General features: G+C 44.7%; 2 protein-coding genes across 3 annotated transcripts in view; one reads left to right on the top strand and one right to left on the bottom strand.

The window, feature by feature from the left end:
• The window catches only part of SLC4A1AP (solute carrier family 4 member 1 adaptor protein), a 24,379-nt gene extending 18,755 nt beyond the window's left edge, over nucleotides 1-5,624 (bottom strand). Inside the window, exons 1-3 of the mRNA XM_073338588.1 lie at nucleotides 4,530-5,624; nucleotides 1,347-1,539; nucleotides 453-575 (exon numbers count right to left, since the gene is read on the bottom strand). Of these exons, the coding sequence (XP_073194689.1) occupies nucleotides 453-575; nucleotides 1,347-1,539; nucleotides 4,530-5,291 (1,078 nt within the window). The 5' untranslated portion in view covers nucleotides 5,292-5,624. The remainder of the gene's footprint in view (nucleotides 1-452; nucleotides 576-1,346; nucleotides 1,540-4,529) is intronic.
• On the top strand, nucleotides 5,254-25,165 carry SUPT7L (SPT7 like, STAGA complex subunit gamma). 2 transcript variants are annotated; one of them, XM_073338590.1, is made up of 5 exons: nucleotides 5,254-5,409; nucleotides 6,067-6,661; nucleotides 14,986-15,310; nucleotides 18,005-18,242; nucleotides 24,775-25,165. In XM_073338590.1, the coding sequence occupies exons 2-5, from the start codon at nucleotides 6,249-6,251 to the stop codon at nucleotides 25,035-25,037; spliced, it is 1,239 nt and encodes a 412-aa protein (XP_073194691.1). In that variant the 5' UTR covers nucleotides 5,254-5,409; nucleotides 6,067-6,248; the 3' UTR covers nucleotides 25,038-25,165. The 2 variants fall into 2 exon arrangements, with proteins under 2 accessions (XP_073194691.1, XP_073194690.1); XM_073338589.1 differs by having other exon boundaries at nucleotides 6,062-6,661.

Here is a 25,165-nt window from a genome sequence, read left to right as displayed (position 1 = left end):
TTGAGAGTTGGTTGTAGAAGGGGTGTCACTCAAGAATGATTCAAGGTGCTTACACAATTCCCAGCCTGGGAGCCAGGAACAAAGTTTGAACTCAGAATATAAGAACAGCCATGCTGGGTCAGAACAAAGGTCCATCTAGCCCAGTAGCTGTCTTCCAACAGTGGCCAATGCCAGGTGCTTCAGAGGAAATGAACAGAACAGGTAATCATCAAGTGATCCATCCCCCGTCGCCCATTCCCAGCTCCTGGCAAACAGAAGCTAGGAACACCATCCTTACCCATCCCGGCTAATAGCCATTCATGGACCTATCCTCCATTAACTTATCTAGTTCTTATTAGAACCTTGTTATAGTCTTGGCCTGTGCGTTGTGTGAAGAAATACTTTATGGCATCACCACATGCACCACTATCGGGAAATGCTCTGCTGACAAAGGACAGACACAATACACATACCTTCCCTTTCAAAGAAACCCTGCAGCGCCTTCCTAGGGTCCTTCAAATAAAAGGCTTCTTGCTCCTCCTGAAACTCTATGGCAATAGGATTTTCTTCAACTTCATCTTCCTCGGCATCTTCCCCTGGAGGAAAGCATGCACAGAAGTGCAGATGAAATAGGAAAGGAGGTTGGGAAGAGATGCAAGTAAAATTCAGCATTCATCAGTGTGAAAAATATGAGCCGCAATTCAGAAAAACCCCTGTATAACAAGTTTTGCTTAACTTTTACATTCTTTTGATAAGTTACCCTCACAGATTCACCTGCCTTTTGCTAGTAAGGTTAAGTATATAATAGTAGTTTACCATTTTAAAGACATACTTAAAGTATTGGAATTTTAGCTATTTAAAATTATGGTCCACTTTGTCAGCTCTCATATGCTGTCTTGAGAGGGTCGGTTTTCTTGAGAATTAAACCACAAAAATTAGAAAACCCAACCTTACTGCCAAACAAACACACACATTCAAAGAATTCAGTTAGGGCTAACTCCACTGTGTAGTGGTCTCCAGCAATTGTATACATTACATTTGCTGCAATAATATACACAACATAGCAGAAGTTAAGGACAGAGCATAAACTTCAATTCTTAGTTTCTTGCCTTTTTTGGTTTGAAGTCAGACCTTTAAAGTTGTGTTTTTTGTTTGGGCATAGATCTCCTTCTGTCTCTTCCACACAAACTTACTTACACCAGCAATCCTTTTTATAAAAAGGAAATGATTTTTGTCTTCGAAAAACTCTCATAATAATACACCACTGCAGCTGGAATTCAATGCTTAGTTTTCATCTCTCTAGTTTTTGCTCAAAAGACTTTAGGTCTTATTTTAGCAACTTCATTCAGGGGTACAATATCTCTTACCCATTCCCCATGAGCAACTCATATCATTACTCTGACTGCTCTCATTTCTTTTCTCTTCCTTTTCTTCTTGTTCATCTTCATCTGAGTCCTCGCCTAACATTGTCTTCTCTAGCTTTGCCTGTTGCTGCTTGTGCAGAGCCTTCAGCTGAGTCACAGTTAGTTCAGACTCAGACTCCTGATCCTCCTCAGGTCCCTGCAGCACAAGACACAGACAATATCTTTAAAGAGTGCATCTGGAAAAGATACCATTTTGTAACAGAAAAGCAAATTATTCTAGGATACTGTCAATCTCTCTTTACATTTTTTTTTTTTAATAAAAAGTTCAGTTTACCTATTGTACTCCATAACCCTAAATCCCCTGCTACCGGACACAGTAAATTTAATTTCCTGTCTAAAGACGAGCAGCATTACAGATGCAGTGTTCGATTCAAGATGTGGCTGCATTTTAATGGTAGGACAGGTGACCCCTATATATCCTTTAATTCACAAGGGTGTGTTTAAGTATGAGTAACTAATGCTTATGAAGCGCTTTGAGAGCCTCAAAAGAGCCTGTTATCACTACTTTTAATAAAAATTTTCCTGGACTGTTAGGCATTAGTGTTTTAACTCCTAGCAATATCATACTGCTAAACTAGAAAATGAAACTGATTGCTTTAGTTCCTTTTTCTTTTAATACAAAAAACCCCCCAACAAAAACAGATTTTAACTCTTAAATTTGATTTTTTAATTTAGATTAGTTTTATAAAGTCTGCATTTGCCAAAGCAGCACATGCAAGCTTTTCTGCAAAAATGCAACTTTCCAAGATATGCAGTGAAAGAATTGGATGCATATCTTGCTGCAAGAACTAAACATACAACGAAGACAACAAAGGCACTCCTCATGCAATCTACACTACAGGACCATATAGCTAACTTGTCACTTTGGAGAAAACAAAACAACAACAAAAATGTTCCATCTAGTTTGATGCTCCGTTTCTGAGCAGTGACGGGTACATTATACTTCAGAAGGTGATTCTTTTTTCCAGTCAATGATCAACCAAGCCAATTAGAGAGCATTTTTACAGGTGGTGAATCAAATTCTTTCCCATTTCCCACAATTCTAACCTATTTTCTTAAGTTGCTGAATAAGGAAGTTAAGCTACATGAAATAGCGTCCTTAAAAGGATGCTGTCAGTTTGAAAGCTGGTCAGTTTCAGGGTTGCCAATTCTTGCAACTTTATCATAGCTTTTACAAGGGGTAAACACTGAGATGGCAAAATCTGCAGACAATACAAAACTACTCAAGTCCCAAACAGACTGTGAAGAGCTACAAAAGGATCTCACAAAACTGGGTGACTCGGCAACAAAATGGTAGATGAAACTGAAAGGTGATAAATGAAAAGTAATGCACGTTGGAAAACATAATCCCAACTATACATATAAAATGATGGGGTCTAACGTAGTCGTTACCACTCAAGAAAGAGATCTTGGATAGTTCTCTGAAAGCATCCAGTCAATGCGCAACAGCAGTCAAAAAAGTGAACAGAATGTTGGGAATCATTAAGAAAGGGATAGATAAAACAGAAAATATTATATTGCCTCTATATAAATCCCTAGTACACCCACATCTTGAATACTGCATGCAGATGTGGTCACCCCATCTCAAAAAAGATATTAGAATTAGAAAAGACTCAGAAAAGGGCAACAAAAATAATTAGGGGCATGGCCCAGCTACCACATGAGGAGCTATTAATAAGCTTAGGACTTTCAGCTTGGAAGAGAGACAACTAAGGGGGATATGATAGAGGTCTATAAAATCATGACTTGGGTGGAGAAAGTAATTAAGGAAGTGTTATTTACTCCTTCTCATAACACAAGAACAGTAGTTCTCAAACTTGTGTACTCGTGACCCACCTTCACATAGCAAGCCTCTGAATGTGACCCCCCTTAAATATATAAAAAGGCATTTATAACACCATTAAAATGCTGGATGCAAAGCGGGGTTTGGGGTGGAGGCTGACAGCTCACGAACCCCAGTCTGAGAACCCATGCACAAGAACTAGAGGTCACCAAATGAAATTAATAGGCAGCAGATTTAAACAAACAAAAAGAAGTATTTCTTCACACAATGCACAGTCAACCTGTGAATTCTTTGCCAGAAGATGTTGTGAAGGCCAAGACTGTAATGAGGTTCCAATAAGAACTAGATAAGTTCATGGAGGATAGGTTCATCAATGATTATTATCCAGGATAGGCAGAGATGGTGTCCCTAGCCTCTGTTGCCAGAAGCTAGGAATGGGTGACAGGGGATGGATCACTTGATGATTACCTTTTCCGTTCATTCCCTCTGGCCACTGTCAGAAGAAAGGGTACTGGGCTCGATGGACCTTTGGTCTGAACCAGTAAGGCCATTCTTATGTTTTTACAATGTCTAGTGCATTCTTAATGCTCCAGTTCCTGGAATCACGTGAACGTGAGAGACTCAACTTTTTTAAAAAGTGAGTTTCTTGCCTTCATGGTTGCAAAGCCAAGCCTGAAAATGTGACCCAAGTGCACACTAAATACTGAGAAGCCAGAAGACTAAGAAAGAGACTCTGAAATATTTTTTCAGAGTCATGAATTTTAACTCATGATTTCTGAACACATGGGTTTGACACAGCTGTAACTGCAAAGAGTGAGAGTCAGACTCTGTGTACACTCAGGGCAGCATGTAGAGCACAGGAATGAACATACGAATGAGTACCCGCTACAGTGAAAGGCGGGTTCCATCCACACTTGTCCGATGGTGTGCAGCTACAAGGGTGGCAGTAGGATGCTACAGAGCTAACAATAGCAGCATAGACCCGAAGGGCATGGTTTGGGTGGGTAGAGCCCTGCGGGCCACATACCTAGGTTTAAGTACATATGGAACTTTGCTCTATTCCCTTAAGCAGAGCTGCTATTAATTAATCCCGGTGCTAACTGGGCACGCAGTCTGTACTCTGCGCATCACTGCGCGTGCAGCCCCACTTTCAGAGGCATTTTTGGTGTTGCCTGGGGACAGTTTTGGGGGCTTACAGCTCACAGACAACCCCCGCCCGCCCCCGTACCATAGGGACTGGAACTAGAGGCGCCGCTGCACTCCCTGGCTTGAAGCGGTTCCCATCCTATACAGGATTTACCCGTTTGGGTCAATGGCTCTCAGCGCCCCCGCTCCGCACCCACCTGCAGCACGAAGAGGCGGGAGCTGCCCCCGAAGCGCAGCGTGTGCCCCACGCGCACCCGGCAGTAGGTGCGGGGCGGGAGCCGGGCCTTGTTGAGGAAGGTGCCGTGGGTGCTGTCCAGGTCGTAGACGTAGAAGCCGGGCTGGGCCTGGCCGCGGTACTGCAGCACGGCGTGGTGCCGCGACACGGACGGGTGCTCCAGGGCCAGGGCGCAGCCCGGCAGCCGCCCCACCAGGAACCAGCTCCTGCCCTCCAAGCGCAGGCTGCCCACGATGACGCCGCCCTTCAGGGTCTCCAGGCCGTAGCCGGCCTCGGCCGGGGGGCAGGTGCCCCACGGCGGCTCCTGGTAGCGGGGCCGCGGGGCCGCGGCGGGGAGGGGGCCCGGGGCCGAGCTCTGCTCCCGGGGCTGGGGCGGGCTCTCCGCCGGCGGCTCCTCACTCGCTGCTTCCCCCTCGGCGTCCCGGGGAGCGGCGTCCACCTCCTTGCCGCGGAGCGGGACCGCCGGCGGCAGCGCCGGTCTCTTGAAGGCCCCGAAGTCGGGTCCCTCGGCCACCGGCTCCATCCCTCTTGGGCTCGGCCGCCACCAGCCGAGCGGGTCCCCCCCGACACCAACCCCCCCCGGAAACCTGCTCCACGGCAGCTCGGGTTCCGCCCGCGTCTCAGCGCCGCAAGGGCTCAGAGCCCCGGAACCAAACAAGCCGGGGGAGGAAGAGGGCGGCGAACACCCCCAGCCTCCGGGCAGCGCGGGACGCCGGGGGGCCATTTGCGCCCGCGGAACATCGTTTGCATCCGGGTCAGCGGCAAGTCGGAGTCGGTCGGTCGGTTGCGAGATCTCCACAGCGGGAGGCGGCCGGCCGGCGTCTGTTGCGGGCCGGGGCTCGGTAAGAGCGGGGCGGGATCCTCTGCCCCGGCCCGTCCCCCTGACCTACGGGCCCCGCTCCCTGGCTCCCCTGCAGCCGGGCCGCAGCGCTCGGAGCTCCGGGGGCTGCTCCCGGGCTTCGCCACTGACTCGTTGCGCGGTCCTGGTCCGGCCCCTCTCGGCCAGTGGGGGCTGCCGCCCCCAGCACGGTGCAGCCGCGTGCGGGGCCCGGACTTCCCTAAGGTCTGGAAAGCCCGTGGGAGCCTGTGGAGGAAAGCGCTGCTGGGAAGAATACTTCGTGCCCCTGCAGCCAGCCTGGGGCTCCGTCTCCGGGGAGGGGTTATAGACCAGCCCCGCCGGCTGGGGGAGTGGGGGTGGGAGTAAACTAAGGCAGTAAGTCATATGGTTTGTTCCAAAGTCTTACTGCTCTGGCGTACTGAAGAAAGATTGATGTGGCGTGCTCAGATGACTGATCACCGAACACCCCAGAAGCTAATTCCATACACACACAGTGGATTTGGGACCCACTGAACTTGTAAACTTCTGAAATTTCCCCCTAGACAGGGCAGATTGGGTTGTCAGGTCTTCTGTGAATTCTTCCTTTAGGTCAGGGAGAACTAAAGTCTGCATTATAAATATGAAACAACCTTACATCTGTCTCTCTTTTTCTTAAGAACAGCACCATCTTGCAAGTGTTCTGAAGACCATACTTCTTTTCAGCATGTCCTTGAATGACAAGTTGTTGCTGTTGATAACTGGAAGGGTGATTGGAGTTTCCTAACTCCTTTGTTTCTTCTATCAAAAGCCCACTGTCTTCTCAAAAGTCTGTTACTTTAGGTACTATACCTTATTTGTGACAAAATGCTGCGATATTGGGGTGAGATTCCAGTGTCGACCAGTCAGGCCAACCGTAGTTCCTTTGATTTGCTTCAGCGGGAGTTTCGCACTGTGGAAGTCCAGGATCCTCCATTACATCAGCCCTCTGCAAACAAGCCCAGGCCACCCACCATGCTGGACATCCCCTCGGAGCCCTGTAGCCTCACCATTCACACCATTCAGCTCATCCAGCACAACAGACGGCTGCGCAGCCTCATCGCCATGGCTCAGGCCCAGAACCAGCAGCAAGTGGAGGGCATAAAGACTGATGAGAGCGAGCCTCTGCCATCCTGTCCTGCCTCCCCACCCCTCCCTGATGATCTGCTTCCTCTGGATAGCAAAACCCCCAAAATGCCATTTCAGCTAAGGCATAGTGACCCAGAGAGCGACTTTTATAGGTGTGTTGGTGTCACATTGGATTAAGTCTCTGCTGCAGTGAAGTCAGGCAAATTTATATGTACAGAGTCAGTCAGATGGATCCTTTTTGGGGAGTATTTATCTCAGAGGATCATTAAGGAGGGAGGGAGACTAAGGTCAGAAATCCTGAATTCTACTCATCTGTATTCATTTCCTATCTGTAAAATGCAGTTAGCAATTCTGATTTGTGTCTCAACAGGGTGCAGCTTAGTGTTCATAAATGTGTTTTGACATCTGATGGAAGGAGCTATAGAAGTTCAATTATGGGTTGTCACGGGAGATAGTCTTTCATCTTTAGATTCCTCATTTAAATCCAGTTGCTGATTCAAATCCAGTTTAGTTTCATAATGGCTGAAAGTCTATAAGCCTTACATATAAGCATTTGGCTGTTCAGTGGCCTGTAATGATGAAAGTAGTTGATGGTATCCCTCCAGTTCCTAATGGCTACACAACATAAACTTCCCTGCATCACAGTTGGCATTGTTCTTGATAATCTCAGCAGAGAGGTTGAGAATTGTATGGTCATGGACACTGAATTCCCTTCTCCCTAAAACTGGCTTTTCCAACAGAGGGAAAGTGAGACAGTTTGTAGGAAACTTATATTGCCTCTGCTCTACCTGTTCTTTTGGGGGTAAATAATAGGGGTCCATCTCTGGGGTTTTCCAACAGCAATCTTTATTTTGCCAGCACTACATTAACAAGAGAAAGTGCTTTTTCTACAGGATGCTGAGGTTCTTTACAGACTGTAGAGTTTTATTTACAGAGATCACTCTCACCCTTATAATACAGTATGTTCTTAGGTGGAATAAGGTAGCAGCCACTCCATACATGTTGTAGGAGAGAACAACAACTTCTATTGAATTAGGGGAAGTTTAGGTCAACAGAAAGTGATTAACCCATTGGGTTCAGATAGGACCCCAGGGTTAACACCCTTCCTACTCCTGCTGTGGGATCTTTAATGACCACAAATGGCTAAGAATTCTACTTTGTCTTACTTGAAAGTGGAGCTGGGTGACAATTTTCAGCCAAAACTTTTTTCCAGTGAGAAATGCAGATTTAACAACACCAAAATATTTTTCCAGTTTGTGTAGATTTTGCCAAATTGTTTGGTTTAAAAAAAAAACAAAAAATGAGAAAAAAAATCAATGTTTTGACATCTTCAGAACAATATTGTGGTTTTTTTATTTGAAACAATTAAAACGAAATCAAAACAAAATATTTCGATTTTGCTGAAACTAAACAATTTGTTTGGCTCCTAACAGATGTTTGTTTGGATTTGCTGAAAATTAACACACAAATTTTTGGTTCAACCCAAAACAATTTTTTAAAATTGCCAGTGAACTGGAAAGTCCTAGCTGTGGTAATGCAGTGCCCCCCATACACTACATTGGGGCAATGTTTCAGTAATCACTTTGAAAGATCATCATCTTGTAAAGAAAAGGTCAGCTGAATAAAGATAAGACTGGGAAAGCGAACTACATCAGAAAATAGTTTGTTTATATCAAGTTAAATAGTAATAGTAATGTGTACTTCAGTATGGTGCCTTATGCCCTTGTGGTTTATAACTATCAGTGAATCAAATCTTGTAGTACTCTTGCAAAGACTGGCATCATCCCTGTTTTACAAATGGGGAACAGGGACATATGGGTGAAGTGGCTTGTCCAAGGTCACTCAAAAAACATGTTCCCAACAGAGCCTAGATCACGACTCGTAGTCATGTAGTTTAACCATTAGATGCAATTAATGCATTTGCCCTACTGACTTCCTTTTTCAGAGCTCTTCAGGTACCTAAGATGAGAAGTCAAGGGAGGCTTACTTGGATCTTGTTTGATTTTGCATGCAGTTTGCATAGCTAACTCATTCTAACTTGTTTCATTTCACAGATGAGTTAAGCTTTTTTATTTTTTTAGTTGAGCTTTTATTGTAAAGGTTCAAAATATTTTTGATCAGATTTCACTTTGGTTTAGACAAATGTAAATCCCTTTCATGTTTAGAGTAATTAAGATAGTTATTGATAAACAGAACCCCAACCCTGTCCTTGTCTACTACAGTCATTGAGGATGGTTGAGGGAAACAATATTTATAGCAGTTAGACACCAGGGAAAGCTTAAGGACAGAATTGTGAAAAACTGGTGCAGTGCAACTTGGGAGTGACGTGTTTTGTGGATTATAAAGAGGGAGTTTTTAATGGGATGCACTGAATTTGGAGTTTAATGCAAAACATGGTTTAATTGTGTGCCTCACAAAGATTAAACTGTTTTAAACTCTCACAGAACAGGAACTTGAAGGTCCATGTAGTATATGCTTTTATTCTGTTCTAGGCTAGAACAGAGAAAATCTGTTGTATAGACATTTTATGTGAATAAAAATAGCAGCTGCAGTTACACTAGCTAGAATAAAAGTACAAAGGGTGTCAGCCCTCATTCCTCTTCAGTGAGAAAGATGATCATAAACAGAGATAGGGAAGTCTTTTCCTTCTTATGATACAGTTGGCTTTTATGTTTTCCTCTGAAACATCCATTGTGTTCCACTGCCAGAGACGTAGTATCAGACTAATCAGTTGACTGAACTATTTCAGTTCCTTTATCCACTGTAAAAACAGTCATTCTAGAGGAAATAGAGTGTGTATATACACTTACAAAAAGAAAGACTAGAAGGTTTTCATTGGTGTAGGAACTGAAAACAGAGGGTTAAGTTCTCAGCATTAAAGTTTAATGTATAGCAGCATGACAGGGTTGGGACTCACCACCACAGCACCTCCCGCTGGCATGTCTGGGAATTAGCTCTGTCCTCTGCAGGGTGCCTTCTGCTGGTGGTATCCAATCCATCATTTGCTCCCCTATTGGTATCCGGACCCATGTTGCTTCCTGCTCGGCAATGTCTGCTTCTGGTCAGTGCCCCTTAGTCCGTCCTCACACCCTTCCAGGGGTGGGGGGCTTTTAACAACAGTCTTTCTGCTCACTCCTGCTGCATTGGCCAACCACAACCCAAAGTCTAGCCTCTCACATGTGGGGCACATTGCAGTCAGCCAGGTACACAATATGAGGGGAAAGGGGTTGGAGGGGGGGGGGAGACCCAGGCCCACCCACTACTCTGGGTCCTGGACCAGGGACCCTCTAGCAGCAGCCTCCCTGCCCTCCTTCTTGTCTCTTGCTCATCTATCCTCCCTGAACTAATTCCCCTCTGGTCCCTCACACCCTCTAGGCCCTTCCAGTCAGGGCCTGCAGCCTGGCAGGTATTGGGCTGGAGCTCTCCTCAGCTCCTCCAAGCCTACGTTGCACTGTCCAGGTCTTCTTCCCTCAGGAGACAGACCTTCTCCCTTGAAGGTCTAGAAGAGGCTGCTCCTGGGCAGCCTTTATATAGGACTGAGCCCTGGCCCTGATTGGCCACCTCCTGCTCAGTCCTGATTGGCTCTCCCACAGGCCCTCCCTAATTGGCTGCCAGTCTGCACAGCTGCTCTGGCCTGCTCTAGCCCAGTCTCTCATAGGGGTGGGGCTGCTGCCCCACCACAAGCAGACTTATAATTACTGTCTGAGCTGGAGACTTCTACCATAACATGACTGCTAGTTTTCTCTCTGTCTGCCTCCAACTGCCATGGAACCATCTTCAAAAGAGACACAACCTACTCCCTCACCCTCTTCCCACAAAGCATCTCAGATGCCTTTTCTCACTTGTCAGTAGATGGTTTCTTAGCTGGCCTCCGTTGCTGTTCTCTCTGACTCTGTTAGTTGCCTCCCTGACCTTCTAGTTGAGGTGCAGGCTCCACACCCCTTGCGGGTTGGGGAGTGGCAGCAGGCAGGAAGTATCCACTAATGGTTAGGAATTGATTTTTTACAATGGGGTGGCAACTTCAATGGGGAGAATGTGCTGAGGATTAGGATTTCTGATAGTAGCGACTGGGGGATGCAGAGCAGATCAGCCCTCTTCCTCTGGACTAGTACCCCAGTTTATCCCCAAAACCCAGCAAGTTTAGGTATATAACCCACCTGGGAACTAGTCAGTTTTCCAAGGGTGAAATCAGCACTAATTATACCAGTTGCTGGATATCCCTAGACAACTGGGCGCAGGCAGGTGAAAGACAATGGAGACACTAAAAAAGAGGTGTATTCAGAAAGGGAAAAGAGTTCCCTACCCCAGCAAAGCTCTCCTTATTGTAATCATTGTTCTCCAGCACACAGGTTCTCAACCTTTCCAGACTATTGTACCCTTTTCCAGCATCTCATTTGTTTTGTGTACCCCCACGTTTCACCTCATTTAAAAACTACTTGCTTACAGAATCAGACATTAAAAATACAAAAGTGTCACAGCACACTATTACTGAAAATTGCTTACTTTTTCATTTTTACCATAAAATTATAAAATAAATCAATTGGAATATAAATATTGTACTCCCATTTCAGCGTTAGGTATATAGAGCAGTATAAACAAGTCATATGAAATTTTAGTTTGTACTGACTTCGCTACTGCTTTTTATGTAGCCTGATGTAAAATTAGGCAAAAATCTAGATAAGTTGATGAACCCCCCTTGAAAACCTCTTTGTACCCTCAAGGATACATGTACCCCTGGTTGTGAACCACTGCTCCAGCACACTTTGTAACTAATTTAACCTTGTTTTTCCAGCATCATCTTTTGCATGGGGGGAAAATGGTTCTCAAGTAATGGGAATTTTTGCGCCTCATTTGGTAGAAATCAGCTCAGCAGTGTAATGTTTCATAAAATTGAAGTGCTCATGAGAAAGCGGTCTTTTCTTTCCCTAGACCTGCTGCTAGCTCAGTGCTCACCTTTGACAGCCTATGACTTCCTTCCATTATTTTACATGAGTAAACCTCAGTTGTTGCTCCACATATTGAATTGGCCCAATTACTTTCACTTTAACAGGCTAGTTAAACAGGAAAGGGCCCACCAGATTTTCCTTCCTTTAAAGGAAATGGCCTTGCTAGAGAGTGGCTTGGACACAAGAATGTTTCTGATTACTTCATGTGGGGGCAGTAGATGGCATGCTGTCATGTTAAGAGACTGCCACAGAAAATGTGTCATTTTATGAGGCTGGCAACCTCATTCACTCTGAAGGTTAAGTTTGATTGATCTGAGTTGACAGATTTGTCAGTCTGCTCTAAAGTGATATTCTGTACATTATAGGCCCATTGATGGGGATGGGGAAAAAACAACATTTCAGTTTATATATTCTTGGTTTGGGTAGATGGTTTTTCCTCCGTATTGTCTCCTGCAGTGGTGGTCCATAAAAACGTAGAGGTGTTCCTAGATCTTTATGTAGATCTCTGATGTAAGTGAGGATTTATTATTGTCAAATGGGCCAGTATCTCATAGTATTTATGGTAACTGAAAATAGCCTAGATCCTCTTCTGCAGAGATGATCACATTCTAAGCTTTCAAATTGCACACTTGCAAGTCTGGTACTTGCCAACCCACAGTGACTAAATCTTAGGGGTAAAGATTCTTCCGTTTATTCACAGCTATGTGACACTGATTAAGTGTTAAGCAGGCTCAAGTTTGGTTGGTAGCTGGATGACTTCTTAGAAAGCATTAGAAGCTGTAGAAAGTGGCATTCTGCTGTCAAAGTCAGTAGAGATAAGTGTTTAGGAGTGCTGTGTTTCTGGAGATGCCAAATTTTGAATGAGGTGTAAAGCCAAGGTTCTTACTAGTTATGGCCATGTGAAAAAGTAAAATAAAAAATCTTATGGCCTTTTTTGCAGAGGTTTGTTGGTATAGTGACACGTTCAATTTAAAACTCGCTCTTCTACCTGAAAATGTTTTCCTGTTGATACAAGCATGGGCAAATATGAGTATAACTCAAAGGAGTTGAGTGGGGGAATTTTCTCTCTCCCCGCCCCCAGCCCCCCAGTCTGTTTACATTGGACAGCACTTTGTTTATAGGAAGTTTCACTCTTTCCCCTGTATAACTAATTCATTAATCATCTTCTCCTGTTGTTCCTGTGAGGGGAAAAAACCCACCAAAACAAAAACAAACAAAAAACACAACCAGGAAACTATGTTCATAAAAATACAAAAATTGGGATGGATACACAGAGAGAGGCACAGTACCTGGAAACTGTCTGTTTCTCTCTCTTTCTCTCTCTCTAAATGGGTTAGATTTTAGATTGACTATATTCTTTGACCTCAGTGTCCTGGCCACACACTAATTGGGTAATTAGGTTCTTTTCCAGCATTCTTTTTTGTTGCTAAATATTGCTGTGCATTGTTAAACAGTGGCTGGAGGTGGTGGTGGTGTATCCCAAACGGGCTAACTGAATTATTTCTCTAGTGTATTAGTTTAAGCTTGCAAAGTGCCTCATTTGACAGCTAGTAATTATATTTAACCATACCCCTCTACCCACCTAAAAAGAAAGGACCAGTCCCTGGCTTTGACAGTGGTTCTCTCCTGCTGTGGAAGAAAATGGAGAACTAGGCCCCTGTGTTGGTGTTGTAAGAGGCCTAGGGCTCTCCGTGAGCTACTGAAGAGTATGGCAATACAAAAAGGGTACAAAACAGCATGAATGATGCTTGGGCTACAGAGAAACTAGATGATCTTTCAATTGGTGTATCAGAGGGTCTGCTTTCTCCATTCTAAGGCAAATGACATAATTAAATAAAAATCCAGAAGAGTCACTTCACAGAGATTAATAACTAGGAGTTAATGACCTGAGGTCCACACAGCTATTCTTATTCCCCAGGTAATACCTTGAACTGAGGCTTTTCCTGTACTATTAATTGTTTTCTTTAACTTCATTGTTTAAAAGCATTTCATACTAGTGAAAAATGTGGAGTTGTGAACCTGGCAAATGATGAAGCCCTCTAGTTATCCACAGAAGGGTTTTGGTACTGACAGCAATAGTGCAAGTTTCTCTCTCACTACCTGACACACACATACCATGGCTCAGCCCTGTTTTGCGGGGGCCCTCTTTAAGGATCAGAGGGGAGCTGAAGCTCTGAGGTCCATGCATTTTTTCTGAGACTGAAAGGTGCCAGTTGTGATGGATGTTCTATGGTGTAGACACCTGCGTGCTAGGCACTGCAGTGAGACCAATCTCTCATCTTAAGTAAGCCACTAAGCAGTTAGCAGATGATATCTGTAAGGCATCAACTGGTGGCAAGTCATTGGAAACACTGGGTGGTGCAAGTGTTCGTGGAGGAGGTGAGGAATTAGGAAGTTGGGTTTGTAAGGAGATCAGAAAAGGAAACTGATCAGAAACTAAATGTGAAATTGACTGGTCTACTTTAACCACTGGAACTGAGTGAAGTATTAAAAAGCAAACAAAAACCATACCAAGTGAACAGAAACTATGAATTTTAAAGTCTGTTGGGCCAGACACATGCTCTTTTGTCTTTCAAATTCTTCAAAGCTTTTCTTTCCCCTGTGAAACTCTCAAATACTAACCCACCTCAGTAAAAAATTCTCACCCACTCATTACAAGAATATTGTAAATGTTGTAAGCTAGTGGTTCTCAGCCTCTCCCATACTGGGACCTCTCCTACCTTCTGCTTCCCATCTAGCTGGGATGTAGCCAGGACCCCCCTCTCCCATTTAGCAATATGAGGAAGGGCAGTGTGGTCATAACCCCCAAGCTGTGAACCCTTGTTTTAAGACAGCACCTTCCTCTGGATCTTCCAGCATGCTTTGTGTTACATTGCAAATGGTACTGTCTCTCTCTTCCTGCTTCTTCCATAGCACCAAGTGCATTGCTTAGACGTGACATGGAAAAAATGGGCTCGTACCTTTTTGTGTATACTTTGATTTAACAAAGTGTGTGTGCTCTGCTTGGTTTTTGTACATTACAAATTTACATCTTGTCTGTCTTGAAAGCTTCTGTGGATGACTGGAGAGCTAATAGGCCTGTGACATTAGAGATAACAAAGAAGTGAAACCTGATTAAGAGGGGAAGAGATTTGCATTCATGTTGCATTCATGTTGTTAAAACTCCTTTTTTGTGTGTTTAGCACCTGTTTAATTCAGACCTCTGGGATAAAAGCTCTTGGTTTAATTAAGGGCTGAGAAAGCTCAGTCCGCATTTGAGTCACCCAAGGAGTCTTCTAGCATAAAAAAGAAAGATGAGACTTGACATTTTTGATATTTGTAAGGAAAAAAAAAAGCAGCCATAAACCTTCCAGGCCTCCTCCATACATAAGATGCCATAAAGGACCCAAACCCAACTGCATTTCCTTTGCAGGTCAGGTCACCTCTGCTAAATTAAAAGCACAGACCTTTTAACAGTCAACAGTTTTTTCCTCTTCCCCATTTTCCTGAGGTGGGCGAAGGCCTGCTCATGTTGTCCTCTCTGCTTTTAGAGGGAAAGGGGAACCAGTAACTGAGCTGAGTTGGACCTCCTGCCGGCAGCTTCTCTACCAGTCCATGGCCACCATCCTGGCCCATGCGGGGTTCGAGTGTGCCAATGAGAGCGTCCTGGAGACCCTGACAGACATTGCTCATGAGTACTGCTTGAAGTTCACCAAGCTGCTGCGCTTCACTGTGGACCGAGAAGCTCGGCTTGGGCAGACGCCTTTCCCGGACGTAATGGAACAGGTGTTCCACGAAGTGGGCATTGGCAGCGTGCTCTCTCTGCAGAAGTTCTGGCAGCATCGCATTAAGGATTATCACAGCTACATGCTGCAGGTGAGGATAGAGATGTAAAAAATACTGCTTAATGAAAGACACTCCCAGTGCAATCTCTTGTTGCTATATAGAGAACTGTCTGGATCAGTGAGTTAACGTCCAACTAGATCTCTTACTTTGGGGGGGGGGGGGTCAGGGAGGGTTTTAGTAAACAACCAGAAGGCAATAACCTCCCCATGTGGGCTGCTAGGGGGCTAGGAGCGTTGTGGTAGTAGCATGTCTGCCCTCTAAGGGAGGAAGCCCCTTAGTTATCCACCCTTTTGCTGATCTAGAAGTATGCGGGTGGTTGGCCTGGGAGGAAGCTGTGTTTCAGAAAAGTGAGTCAGCTCAATGAAGGAGATAAGGAAGGAAAATTGTTGGGATCTTCCCCATCTTCTTTTCTCCACCAGAAGCTCCCACAACTCGTTTAATATTGAAGAGATCTATTGTTTGAAAATAGATGATCAAACAAGTAAATTCTTCTACAGAGAGAGCCTATTCAAGCAGAGAATTTGTGATTAAATTACATCAAATACTGGATCCATAATTTATCTGATCTTCCATGGATTTGTGTAAACCATCCAACAACAGAAACAGGATACTTTGATTTCCTCAGGTTCTCTAGAGTCTAGTTGAATAGAATGGTAATCATGCAGTGAGTGAGGAGATATGCATAGTACTAGAAAGCCCCTGGTATTTATCAGAATGACGGAGTGCATTAAATAGTGTTCAGCTTGACATGAAACAGTTTCCATGTAAGGAAAACAAAATTCAGAAGAAGAAAAGAGTCAGTACTGATTTATCAACTTGATTTCTATTTCTGTGGGTCACTGGGATGTTTAGCTGTATTTTAGTAATGTAAAGCAGTGAGCACACACAAACCAACCTAATTTTAATATATAGCTCGTGAAATGAGGTGGTTTGTTGAAACTGTACAGAAAGTTCAGTCTGAGAATACGCTGCCATGTAGTTTTTCTGTGAGCTGTTAAACATCTGCTGCCTCCTGTTCCCAGCAGTGGCTGCATTTTTCGGTGAATGCTGAACCAACTCCAGATATGCTAAAGCTCTTTGGAGTGAAAAATGCAATATAAATTTCTGTTATCCCTGCAGGGAGCTGGTTTCTTTTGAACTAGTTTTTCCAGAGTTAAACGCTGGCATATTGTTTTAGTGACATAGACATAAAGATATTCTCTCCTTCATGGACTCGTGTAAATGCTATGAATGTGAAGGAGAATAATATTGAGGCTCATTGAGAGGAGAATTGTACCCCCTGTAGAGTACATGACCTGAGGCAAAATCTGTCTGGTCTGAGCTTCCTAGGGATTTATTCTGTGTTCCCTACCTTGGTATTTGAGAGACTTCTGGAGCAGCTCAGTTGCACTCCCACACTCGTCCTGCATGGCACCCTGTGACTTGCACAGAGTTTGCATAAATCAGAGACCTGCAAATGTCAGTGGCATATAAATTGTTAGTGGTTCTGATGTTTATCAAAAAAGCTACATCATCTGGATTCCTCTTCACTAAAAGATTTTTTTGTTTCAAAAATGCTGATTGTATTGGTTAAAAGACTCTTTTTGCATTATGAATACCTTTTAGTTCAATGTAAATGTTTATAAAACAGATGGACTTTAGCTAGTAATATCAGTCCCCACCTACAGCACTCCCTGCTGTTTTGAGGTCTGGGTTTCCTGCATAGCTGTAACCTAGGGAGGGGGGAAGGGATAGCTCAGTGGTTTGAGCATTGGCCTGCTAAACCCAGGGTTGTGAGTTCAATCCTTGAGGGGGCCGTTTAGGGATCTGGGGCAAAAATTAGGGATTGGTCCTGCTTTGAGCAGGGGGTTGGACTAGATGACCTCCTGAGGTCCCTTCCAACCCTGAGATTCTATGATTCACTACATCTCACTCTTGACTTGCAGTAACCTCTGCTACTTCAAGGTGTGTGTAGATGAGGAAGTAGGTTTTGTTTTAAAACAGCAGTACCACTGCACCTCAGTCTAGACCTGTAACAGTCACTGTAATTCTAACCTGGGCCTATCTGGAGCAAAAGGCTATTGAACATTACAGAAATGTGTGATACAGACAAGTACTAGTAGTAGCTAGACTTAGACTGCAAAATTCACTTAATTGATGGTGTATGGTTGATAAGAACCTAAGTTTCTAGAGGTGAAGGGTTGCTGCTGAATTTCATCCCTATATTCATTTCACTGAAATGGTGGGAGAAAATGTTCATTGCATTTCTGTTGTTGATTGAACAGAAGATAGCCAGGTTCTGTAGGTTGTGATTAAAAATGGTGACAGACAGCTCAGAAGTTAAGTAGTTAAAGTTTAGGAGTGGGACTCAGGACACACATGGGTTCTATTTCTTGTTGTGTCCCAGACTTGCTATGTGTGTGTGTGTGTGTGTGTTAATTTCTGGGCCCCCGTTTCCCCATCTATGAAATAAGGCTGCTGATACTTATTCACCAGACAGGTGTGAATAACTTATTGGAGCCTTAGTAAATTAACCCTGTTGAAGTCCTTTTAAATCGTCAGATGGAAGAAGTTCTGAAAGGACAAACCATCATAATTATTATTAATGTGTATAATCTGCTCGAGTACCTGTTTCCTTTGATTAGAAACCAGTGATCTTTTGGGGAGAGGGAACACTGTAACACAGTTGCTTTCACTGCTTTGTCTGAAAACTCCAGCCTTTGTGTCTCTAATGATTACTGGCAGGTTAGCAAGCAGCTCTCCGAAGAGTACGAGAAGATTGTCAACCCTGAAAAGGCAGCAGAAGATACAAAACCTGTGAAGATTAAGGAGGAGCCAGTCAGTGATATCACCTTTCCCATAAGTGAGGAGCTGGAGGGAGATCTGGCATCTGGCGACCAGTCTTTGCCTGTGGGAGTCCTTGGAGCTCAGAGTGAGCGTTTTTCTGCCAATCTGGAAGTAGAGGCGTCCCCGCAGGCTACAGGTAAGGGGCAGCCTTCTGTTGTAAACACTCCCTCAGCTTTTCCAAATGGCCTCATGTATTTTACTTTAGCAAAGCTACAGCTGATGGGAGTTGTTTTTGGTCATGTGGGAGGAGGGTTCCGTTTTAAATTAAAAAGCAGCAGTGAGGTTTGTTTAAAACCTTGCACAAATACAAGATACAAAACAGGGAGCAAAATGTAATGTAGTTAATGAAGTGCTAGAGATTTACCCCATACAAATAGATTGGAGTATTCTGCAGTAATACTGCAGGATGCAGAGTTTGCACTAATGTTACTCTAATGATAGCAGCCATTGTGCCAGCATAAAAAGTATACAGTAGAAAATATTCTACAGCAATGGCTACAGTCAATGGACGCATGTAAGCCCTTATGGTGTTATATTCTACAGGAGGGGTGGGCAAACTTTTTGGCCTGAGGGCCACATCTGGGTATGAAAATTGTATGATGGGCCATGAATGCTCGTGAAATTGGGGGTTGGGGTGCAGGAGGGGGTGTGGGCTCTTGGATTGGGCAAGAAATGAGGAGTTCAGGGTACAGGTGGGGGCTCCGGATTGGGGCACAGGAGATGGTTAGGGGTTCAGGCTCAGGGTGGCACTTACTTCAAGCAGCTCCTGGAAGCAGCGGCATGTCCCCACTCTGGCTCCTACGTGGAGGCGTGGCTCCGGCCAGGTGGCTCTGCGTGCTGTCCCATCTACAGGTGCTGGCTCGGCAGCTTCCATTGGCCACGGTTCCTGGCCGATGGGAGCTGCAGAGCCAGCACTTGGGGTGGGGACAGGATGTGGAGCCCCCTGGCTGCCCCTACATGTAGGAGCTGGAGGGGGACATACCACTGCTTCTGGGAGCCGCGCAGAGCCAAGCAAGCCCCTAACCCTGCTCCCCAGCTGGAGCTCGAGGGCTGGATTAAAAGGTCTGATGGGCTGGATGCAGCCCACAGGCCGTAGTTTGCTCACCCCTGTTCTACAGTAATGGTTCAAGCACTGCAACTTACAATGATATTACTCAAGTGTTTGCTGCTACTATCATAGAATTATGGTAGTATATGTTTGAATAAGGGTAACCTTCTGCCAATCCAGTATAACGAAGGGAAAATACTTTTGAACACTTGTAAAATGTGTATAAGAGGAGGGCCAACAGACTTTCCTTTTGCATATGAAGCAACAAAAAAAAGCTGCTTTTTATTCTCATTCCTAATGAATAAACAGTTACAAAAAGGATTCAGTTGATTTTCCTTTTTTGAGGTGGTGCCAGGAGTTTACCACTTCCTGAAACGAACAGCACAGGAATAGTTTCACTTGTAATGAGGAGCTTGCCTGAGGATGCCTGTTGCTGGATTATTTGGGGCTTGTTTAGTTCTGCCAGCTGACTGCTGTGGGGAGCTTCTACTTTATTAGTATTCTGTGAAGTTTTACAGTACTGAACACACTAATCAAACTTGCCAGGTAGCTCATGACTCAAGGCCAGAACTTCATGTTATCAAAAAATTGTGGTCCACATTCTTTGATCCAGGAATAAGAACAGGAACACAAATAATGAGGGAAGGGGGAACTGGTTGAGTCAAAAATTGTTAATGGGACTTACAGCTCATTTGTCCCAAGTTGGTAGTGATTGATCATCACCTTCTGACTGCTATTTAGATTCATAGATACTAAGGTCAGAAGGGACCATTATGATCATCTAGTCTGACCTCCTGCACAATGCAGGCCACAGAATCTCACCCACCCACTCCTGCGATAAACCTCTCACCTATGTCTGAGCTATTGAAGTACTCAAATCATGGTTCAAAGACTTCAAGGTGCAGAGAATCCTCCAGCAAGTGACCTGTGCCCCATGCTACAGAGGAAGGTGAAAAACCCCCAGGGCCTCTTCCAATCTGCTCTGGAGGAAAATTCCTTCCTGACCCCAAATATGGTGATCAGCTGAACCCTGAGCAAATGGGCAAGATTCACCAACCAGGTACCCAGGAAAGAATTCTCTGTAGTAACTCAGATCCCACCCCATCTAACATCCCATCACAGGCCATTGGGCCTATTTACCATGCATATTTAAAGATCAATTAATTGTCAAAATCATGTTATCCCATCATACCATCTCGTCCATAAACTTACTGAGTTTAATTTTAAAGCCAGATAGGTCTTTTGCCCCCGCTGCTTCCCTTGGAAGGCTATTCCAGAACTTCACTCCTCTGACGATTAGAAACCTTCGTCTAATTTCAAGTCTAAACTTCCCGATGGCCGGTTTATATCCATTTGTTCTTGTGTCCACATTTGATCATTTGCGTGAAATGGGCTGGCAGCACTCTGTTCCATTCTAGTAGATGAGTGTGCACATCACAAAACCATCACTACAGTTAGCAGCTTCAGCAATGGTAGCGAGGCCTGATTGGGCCATGGAGACTGAACTCCCCTCTTGCTCCTAGAAGTCATCGCTCCAGGTCAGAATTGAGGCACGTTGATTGGCAGTGTGGGAGAATCTTGTACCACTACAGCCTGTATTTGTACCTGTTCGGAATCCACATACAAGTTTCAGTCTGTATGGCTATCAGTCCAGCACCAGGCACCGACTCTGCGTTCTCTGGAAAATTATGAAGAACCCCCACACTCAAAGAACCTGTGTTTTGATTCGTATATGCAACCACCTGAACTCAGCCATTCCCTGCAGAAATAAGTGTTTCACTCAGAAACCCAGTTAAAAGTGATGAGGTCTCTTCTATGAACCTTAATCCAAGTTACGTGTGCACTGAGGGGAGACGTCAGAGTCTAGTGGTTGTTTAAAGAATAACACACTGTTGAGTTTTAAAAAACATAAATCCCTCAGATGTTTTGCTGGGAACTTGTATTGTTTTCTGCAGTGCCTCTGAAATGTGAAGTGCTCTTATTTTGTGTGAGAGGGAATGGTGAACTGATTCATGACTGATTCATCTGAAAAGCTCGGTATTAGCATCTACCACTTGAGACCCAGAGGATAACATACTAGCTGTATATTAAATGCCCTTTGCTCCTCTGATATCAGATTGATGTTCTCTAATTATGAATATAAGTGTTCTATTCCTTTCTGAAAATCCCTGTTCACTGCACAAGGGCCTCTGTGTGCTGGAAACCACATCTCTCTAAAGGAGTCCCACTGTGGAGCTGGGCAATGTTGAGTGCATAACATCAGATGGAGGGAGAGGAAACTACTGGAATTAGGATATGGGCATCTTCAAAATGGGAATGAGCCTATTAGGAAGGCAGCAATGTCCAGTGGTTTGAGCACAAAACTAGGAGCCGGAGGCTCCTGAGTTCTAATCCTGCATCTGAGTATGCCCTTTGTTGTGGTCATGGGCAAATCACTTCATCTCTTTGCAGATGGGGGAATGGAGACAAACATTGGAATACTATTTCCTTGTCATGTTGTGAGAGTGTTGTGAGGATTAATCCGTTAGTTTGTTATGTGCTTTGATGTTAAAGTGCTCTGAAGATGAAATGTCCTGTGTAAACATTAAGTAGTTTTACTCATTGGTGACAACACTCAGTGACAAAGGGAGCTAAAGGGAATAGGCCTTAATGGTGAATCAACATTGGTGAAAGAAGGAAACCCTCCGATTATTGCTTAGATTGGGACTGTAGCCTTAAACCTGAGAGCATGTTAATGATGTATCCTCGTGGTTGAGAAGAGGGTAGATTCACTTGAAATGAACATAATGGGGATTTTTAGTGAAGCTTCTGGACACCAATAGGCCCTGTAGTTCTACCTGGCTGTCTAGCTCATAGAGCAGGGGTGGCCAACCTGTGGCTCCAGAGCCACATGTGGCTCTTCAGAAGTGAATATGCGGCTCCTTGTATCGGCACCGACTCCGGAGCTGGAGCTACAGGCGCCAACTTTCCAGTGTGCCGGGGAACGCTCACTGCTCAACCCCTGGCTGTGCCAAAGGACCTGCCCCCACTCCACCCCTTCCCCTGAGCCTGCCATGCCCTCGCTCCTCCCCCCAGAGCCTCCTGCATGCCACAAAACAGCTGATTGGGAGGTGTGGGGAAGGAGGAGGAGGTGCTGATCAGCAGGGCTGCCAGCGTGTGGGAGGGGCTAGGAGCGGGGCCGGGGAGCTGCTGACTTATTACTGTGGCTCTTTGGCCATGTACATTGGTAAATTCTGTCTCCTTCTCAGGCTCAGGTTGGCCATCCTTGTCCTAGACCAGCATAGCCTGTGCTGCCTGCTGCCCACCACATAGGGTCTCCCTCAGCCCTGGTTTGGGCTAAGCAGTTGTGGAAGGTTTACAATGCAAACACCATTGTGATGTTAATGGAAGGATTCTCTTTGTATAACTGCTAGTAACAGGGGAAGTTCAAAATGTTTGGCTCAGCACCCAGAAGCTTAGATGCTTATTCAAACTTGAGGTAAGCCTCTTGAGTCTGCAAACTAGGTTTGGAAATATCCCAAGCTGGCTTCTTAGTTTGCATCTACATTTTATTTTTCATGTGAATTTAACCCTGACCTCCAGGGACCACATGTGAGGAGCGAGACAGGATTTCAGTCTCCCTTTAGTCCTTGGTTGTTATGCTAAGACTCTCAACAAGGGGCCCAATTAGTATTAGTTGCGGTAGTGGGTATTTTGTCTTTTTTTCTTTCAAAATAAATTTGCAGAAATAACAAAGTCTATAATTATCCCTCTTAAGGACAAAATTAAAATAAAACAAAATCCACCCATCACTGTGTTGGAAAAAAAAACAACTTGGATATAATCTTACACAAAAGGCCATCATAAAAATGAAAAATGGGCAAAGGTTTGGTGGTCCATTAACCCATCTTTCACTGACCTCCTAAAGGACTTCTTGGTGGAAGTTTTGGGAAGAAATTATTACCACCTTTTTATTTTGCATTGTGGTAACACCCAAGAGTCCCAAGTAGACTCTGGACCCCATTGTGCTAGGTGCTATACAAACACCTAGGACGTCACAGTCCCTAACCTGAAGCACTCAGTGTAACTGAAGAGAAGATGCAAGAAAATGAGTAACAAACAATAAGAGGGAAGGGCAGGAGAGAAGATGAAGGTGACTTTAAGAACATCAGACAGTGGCATGGGTGAACAATGTGCATGACCAATAATAATGAAGAATGTTTATAACATTTATTTAAACCAATCACTCTTAAAATTCCTTATGAACTCCTGGTCTCCTTAACAACTGTTCTTCCTCCTTCTTAGGTCATCTTAGGGCTCGCTGCCTAGTTTGTTTGTATTTATTTTAAAGGAACTGATCATTCTAGGTAGGTGCCAACTAGGGATAGTCTGTTTAGAAAGAAAAACAAACTATACCCACAGCTCCCTCAAACAGTGCCTCCCACCATAGAGCATCTCCTCAGCAGGCCTTAGGGAATCACTGAGTAGAGGATTCCCCCATTTCCCATCTCTCACAGAACAGCTTGGAGTCCGGCACTGCTGGCACTTTAGGGCCTGCTGAGGCCATCAAGGCATCACCCCATGGTGATACTGCTGTGTCCTCCAAGGCCAGGCTCCATGGAGAGCCTGGGCATCTTGGGTAGAGCCCTGTGCTCTTGGCACTAGCTGATGCTGCTGAGTTCTTGGAGGATGCCTGGCCCTTCTAAAACTGACTCATTCAATAGCCACACTATCAGAGGCTCATTCACCTGCACATCTACCAATGTGATATATGCCATCACGTGCAAGCAGTGCCCCTCTGCCATGTACATTGGCCAAACTGGACAGTCTCTATGTAAAAGAATAAATGGACACAAATCAGACGTCAAGAATTATAACATTCAAAAACCAGTTGGAGAACACTTCAGTCTCTTTGATCACTCGATTACAGACCTAAAAGTGGCAATTCTTCAACAAAAAAACTTCAGAAACAGACTCCAACGAGAGACTGCTGAATTGGAATTAATTTGCAAACTGGACACTATTAACTTAGGCTTGAGTAAAGACTGGGAGTGGATGTGTCATTACACAAAGTAAAACTATTTCCCCGTGTTTATTCCCCCCACTCCCACTGTTCCTCATACGTTCTTGTCAGCTTCTGGAAACGGCCCACCTTGATTATTACTACAAAAGGTTTGTGTTTTCTCTCCTGCTGGTAATAGCTCACCTTACCTGATCACTCTCGTTACAGTGTGTATGGTAACACCCATTGTTTCATGTTCTGTGTATATAAATCTCCCCACTGTATTTTCCACTGCATGCATCCAATGAAGTGGGCTGTAGCTCACAAAAGCTTATGCTCAAATACATTTGTTAGTCTCTAATGTGCCACAAGTACTCCATGGATGGCTGCACTGAAAAAGAGGCAAAGGGCTTAGTCAGCCCCTGCTCTAAGCAGGAGGTGATCAAAGTAAATACTGCTTTTATATGCTTTGTCTTTTTGTTTCGCAGCTGTTCTATCTCCAACCTTGTGAGCCCAGTCTTAGGGGTTAGCCTGCTCTTGCTCTTTCTCCACTGATCGGGCTGTCCTTTGCACCCGTACATCTGTTCCCATGCACTCTTTACTAGGTGACTGATGAGTACTCTCTCTCTCTCTCTCCAGGTGCCGAGGTCAATGCTTCCCCTCTCTGGAACTTGGCTCAGGTGAAAATGGAGCCTCAGGAAAGTGAGGAGAGCAATGTTCATGGGCATGGGGTCCTAGGCAGTGATGTCTTCGAGGAGCCCATGTCAGGCATGAGCGAAGCTGGGATGCCACAGAGCCCCCATGGCTCCGAGAGCAGTTATGGTTCTCATTCCCCTGATAGCCTGATGGGATCCTCACCTGTCTTCAACCAACGCTGCAAGAAGAAGATGAAGAAGATGTGAAAGGGAAGAGGGCTTTTTTTTTTTCAAATCCTGCTCATGCTTGAAATGAGCCAACAGGCCCTTGGTATCATGTAGACTATAATAAACAGGGCTGGCCCTGAGTTTTGGGGGACAGTCTGTGAAATTAT

Source organism: Lepidochelys kempii, chromosome 3, assembly GCF_965140265.1.
Source record: "Lepidochelys kempii isolate rLepKem1 chromosome 3, rLepKem1.hap2, whole genome shotgun sequence".
NCBI classification, from domain to species: Eukaryota; Metazoa; Chordata; order Testudines; family Cheloniidae; genus Lepidochelys; species Lepidochelys kempii.
Note: the sequence above shows the minus strand (reverse complement) of the source record. Positions and strands in the feature narration are given on the sequence as shown.

Coding starts and splice junctions, on each gene's coding strand:
- SUPT7L (XM_073338590.1), top strand. CDS start 6,249: ATGCTGCGATATTGGGGTGAGATTCCAGTGTCGACCAGTCAGGCCAAC. Junction 6,662..14,985: donor CCAGAGAGCGACTTTTATAG/GTGTGTTGGTGT, acceptor CTCTGCTTTTAG/AGGGAAAGGGGAACCAGTAA. Junction 15,311..18,004: donor ATCACAGCTACATGCTGCAG/GTGAGGATAGAG, acceptor GATTACTGGCAG/GTTAGCAAGCAGCTCTCCGA.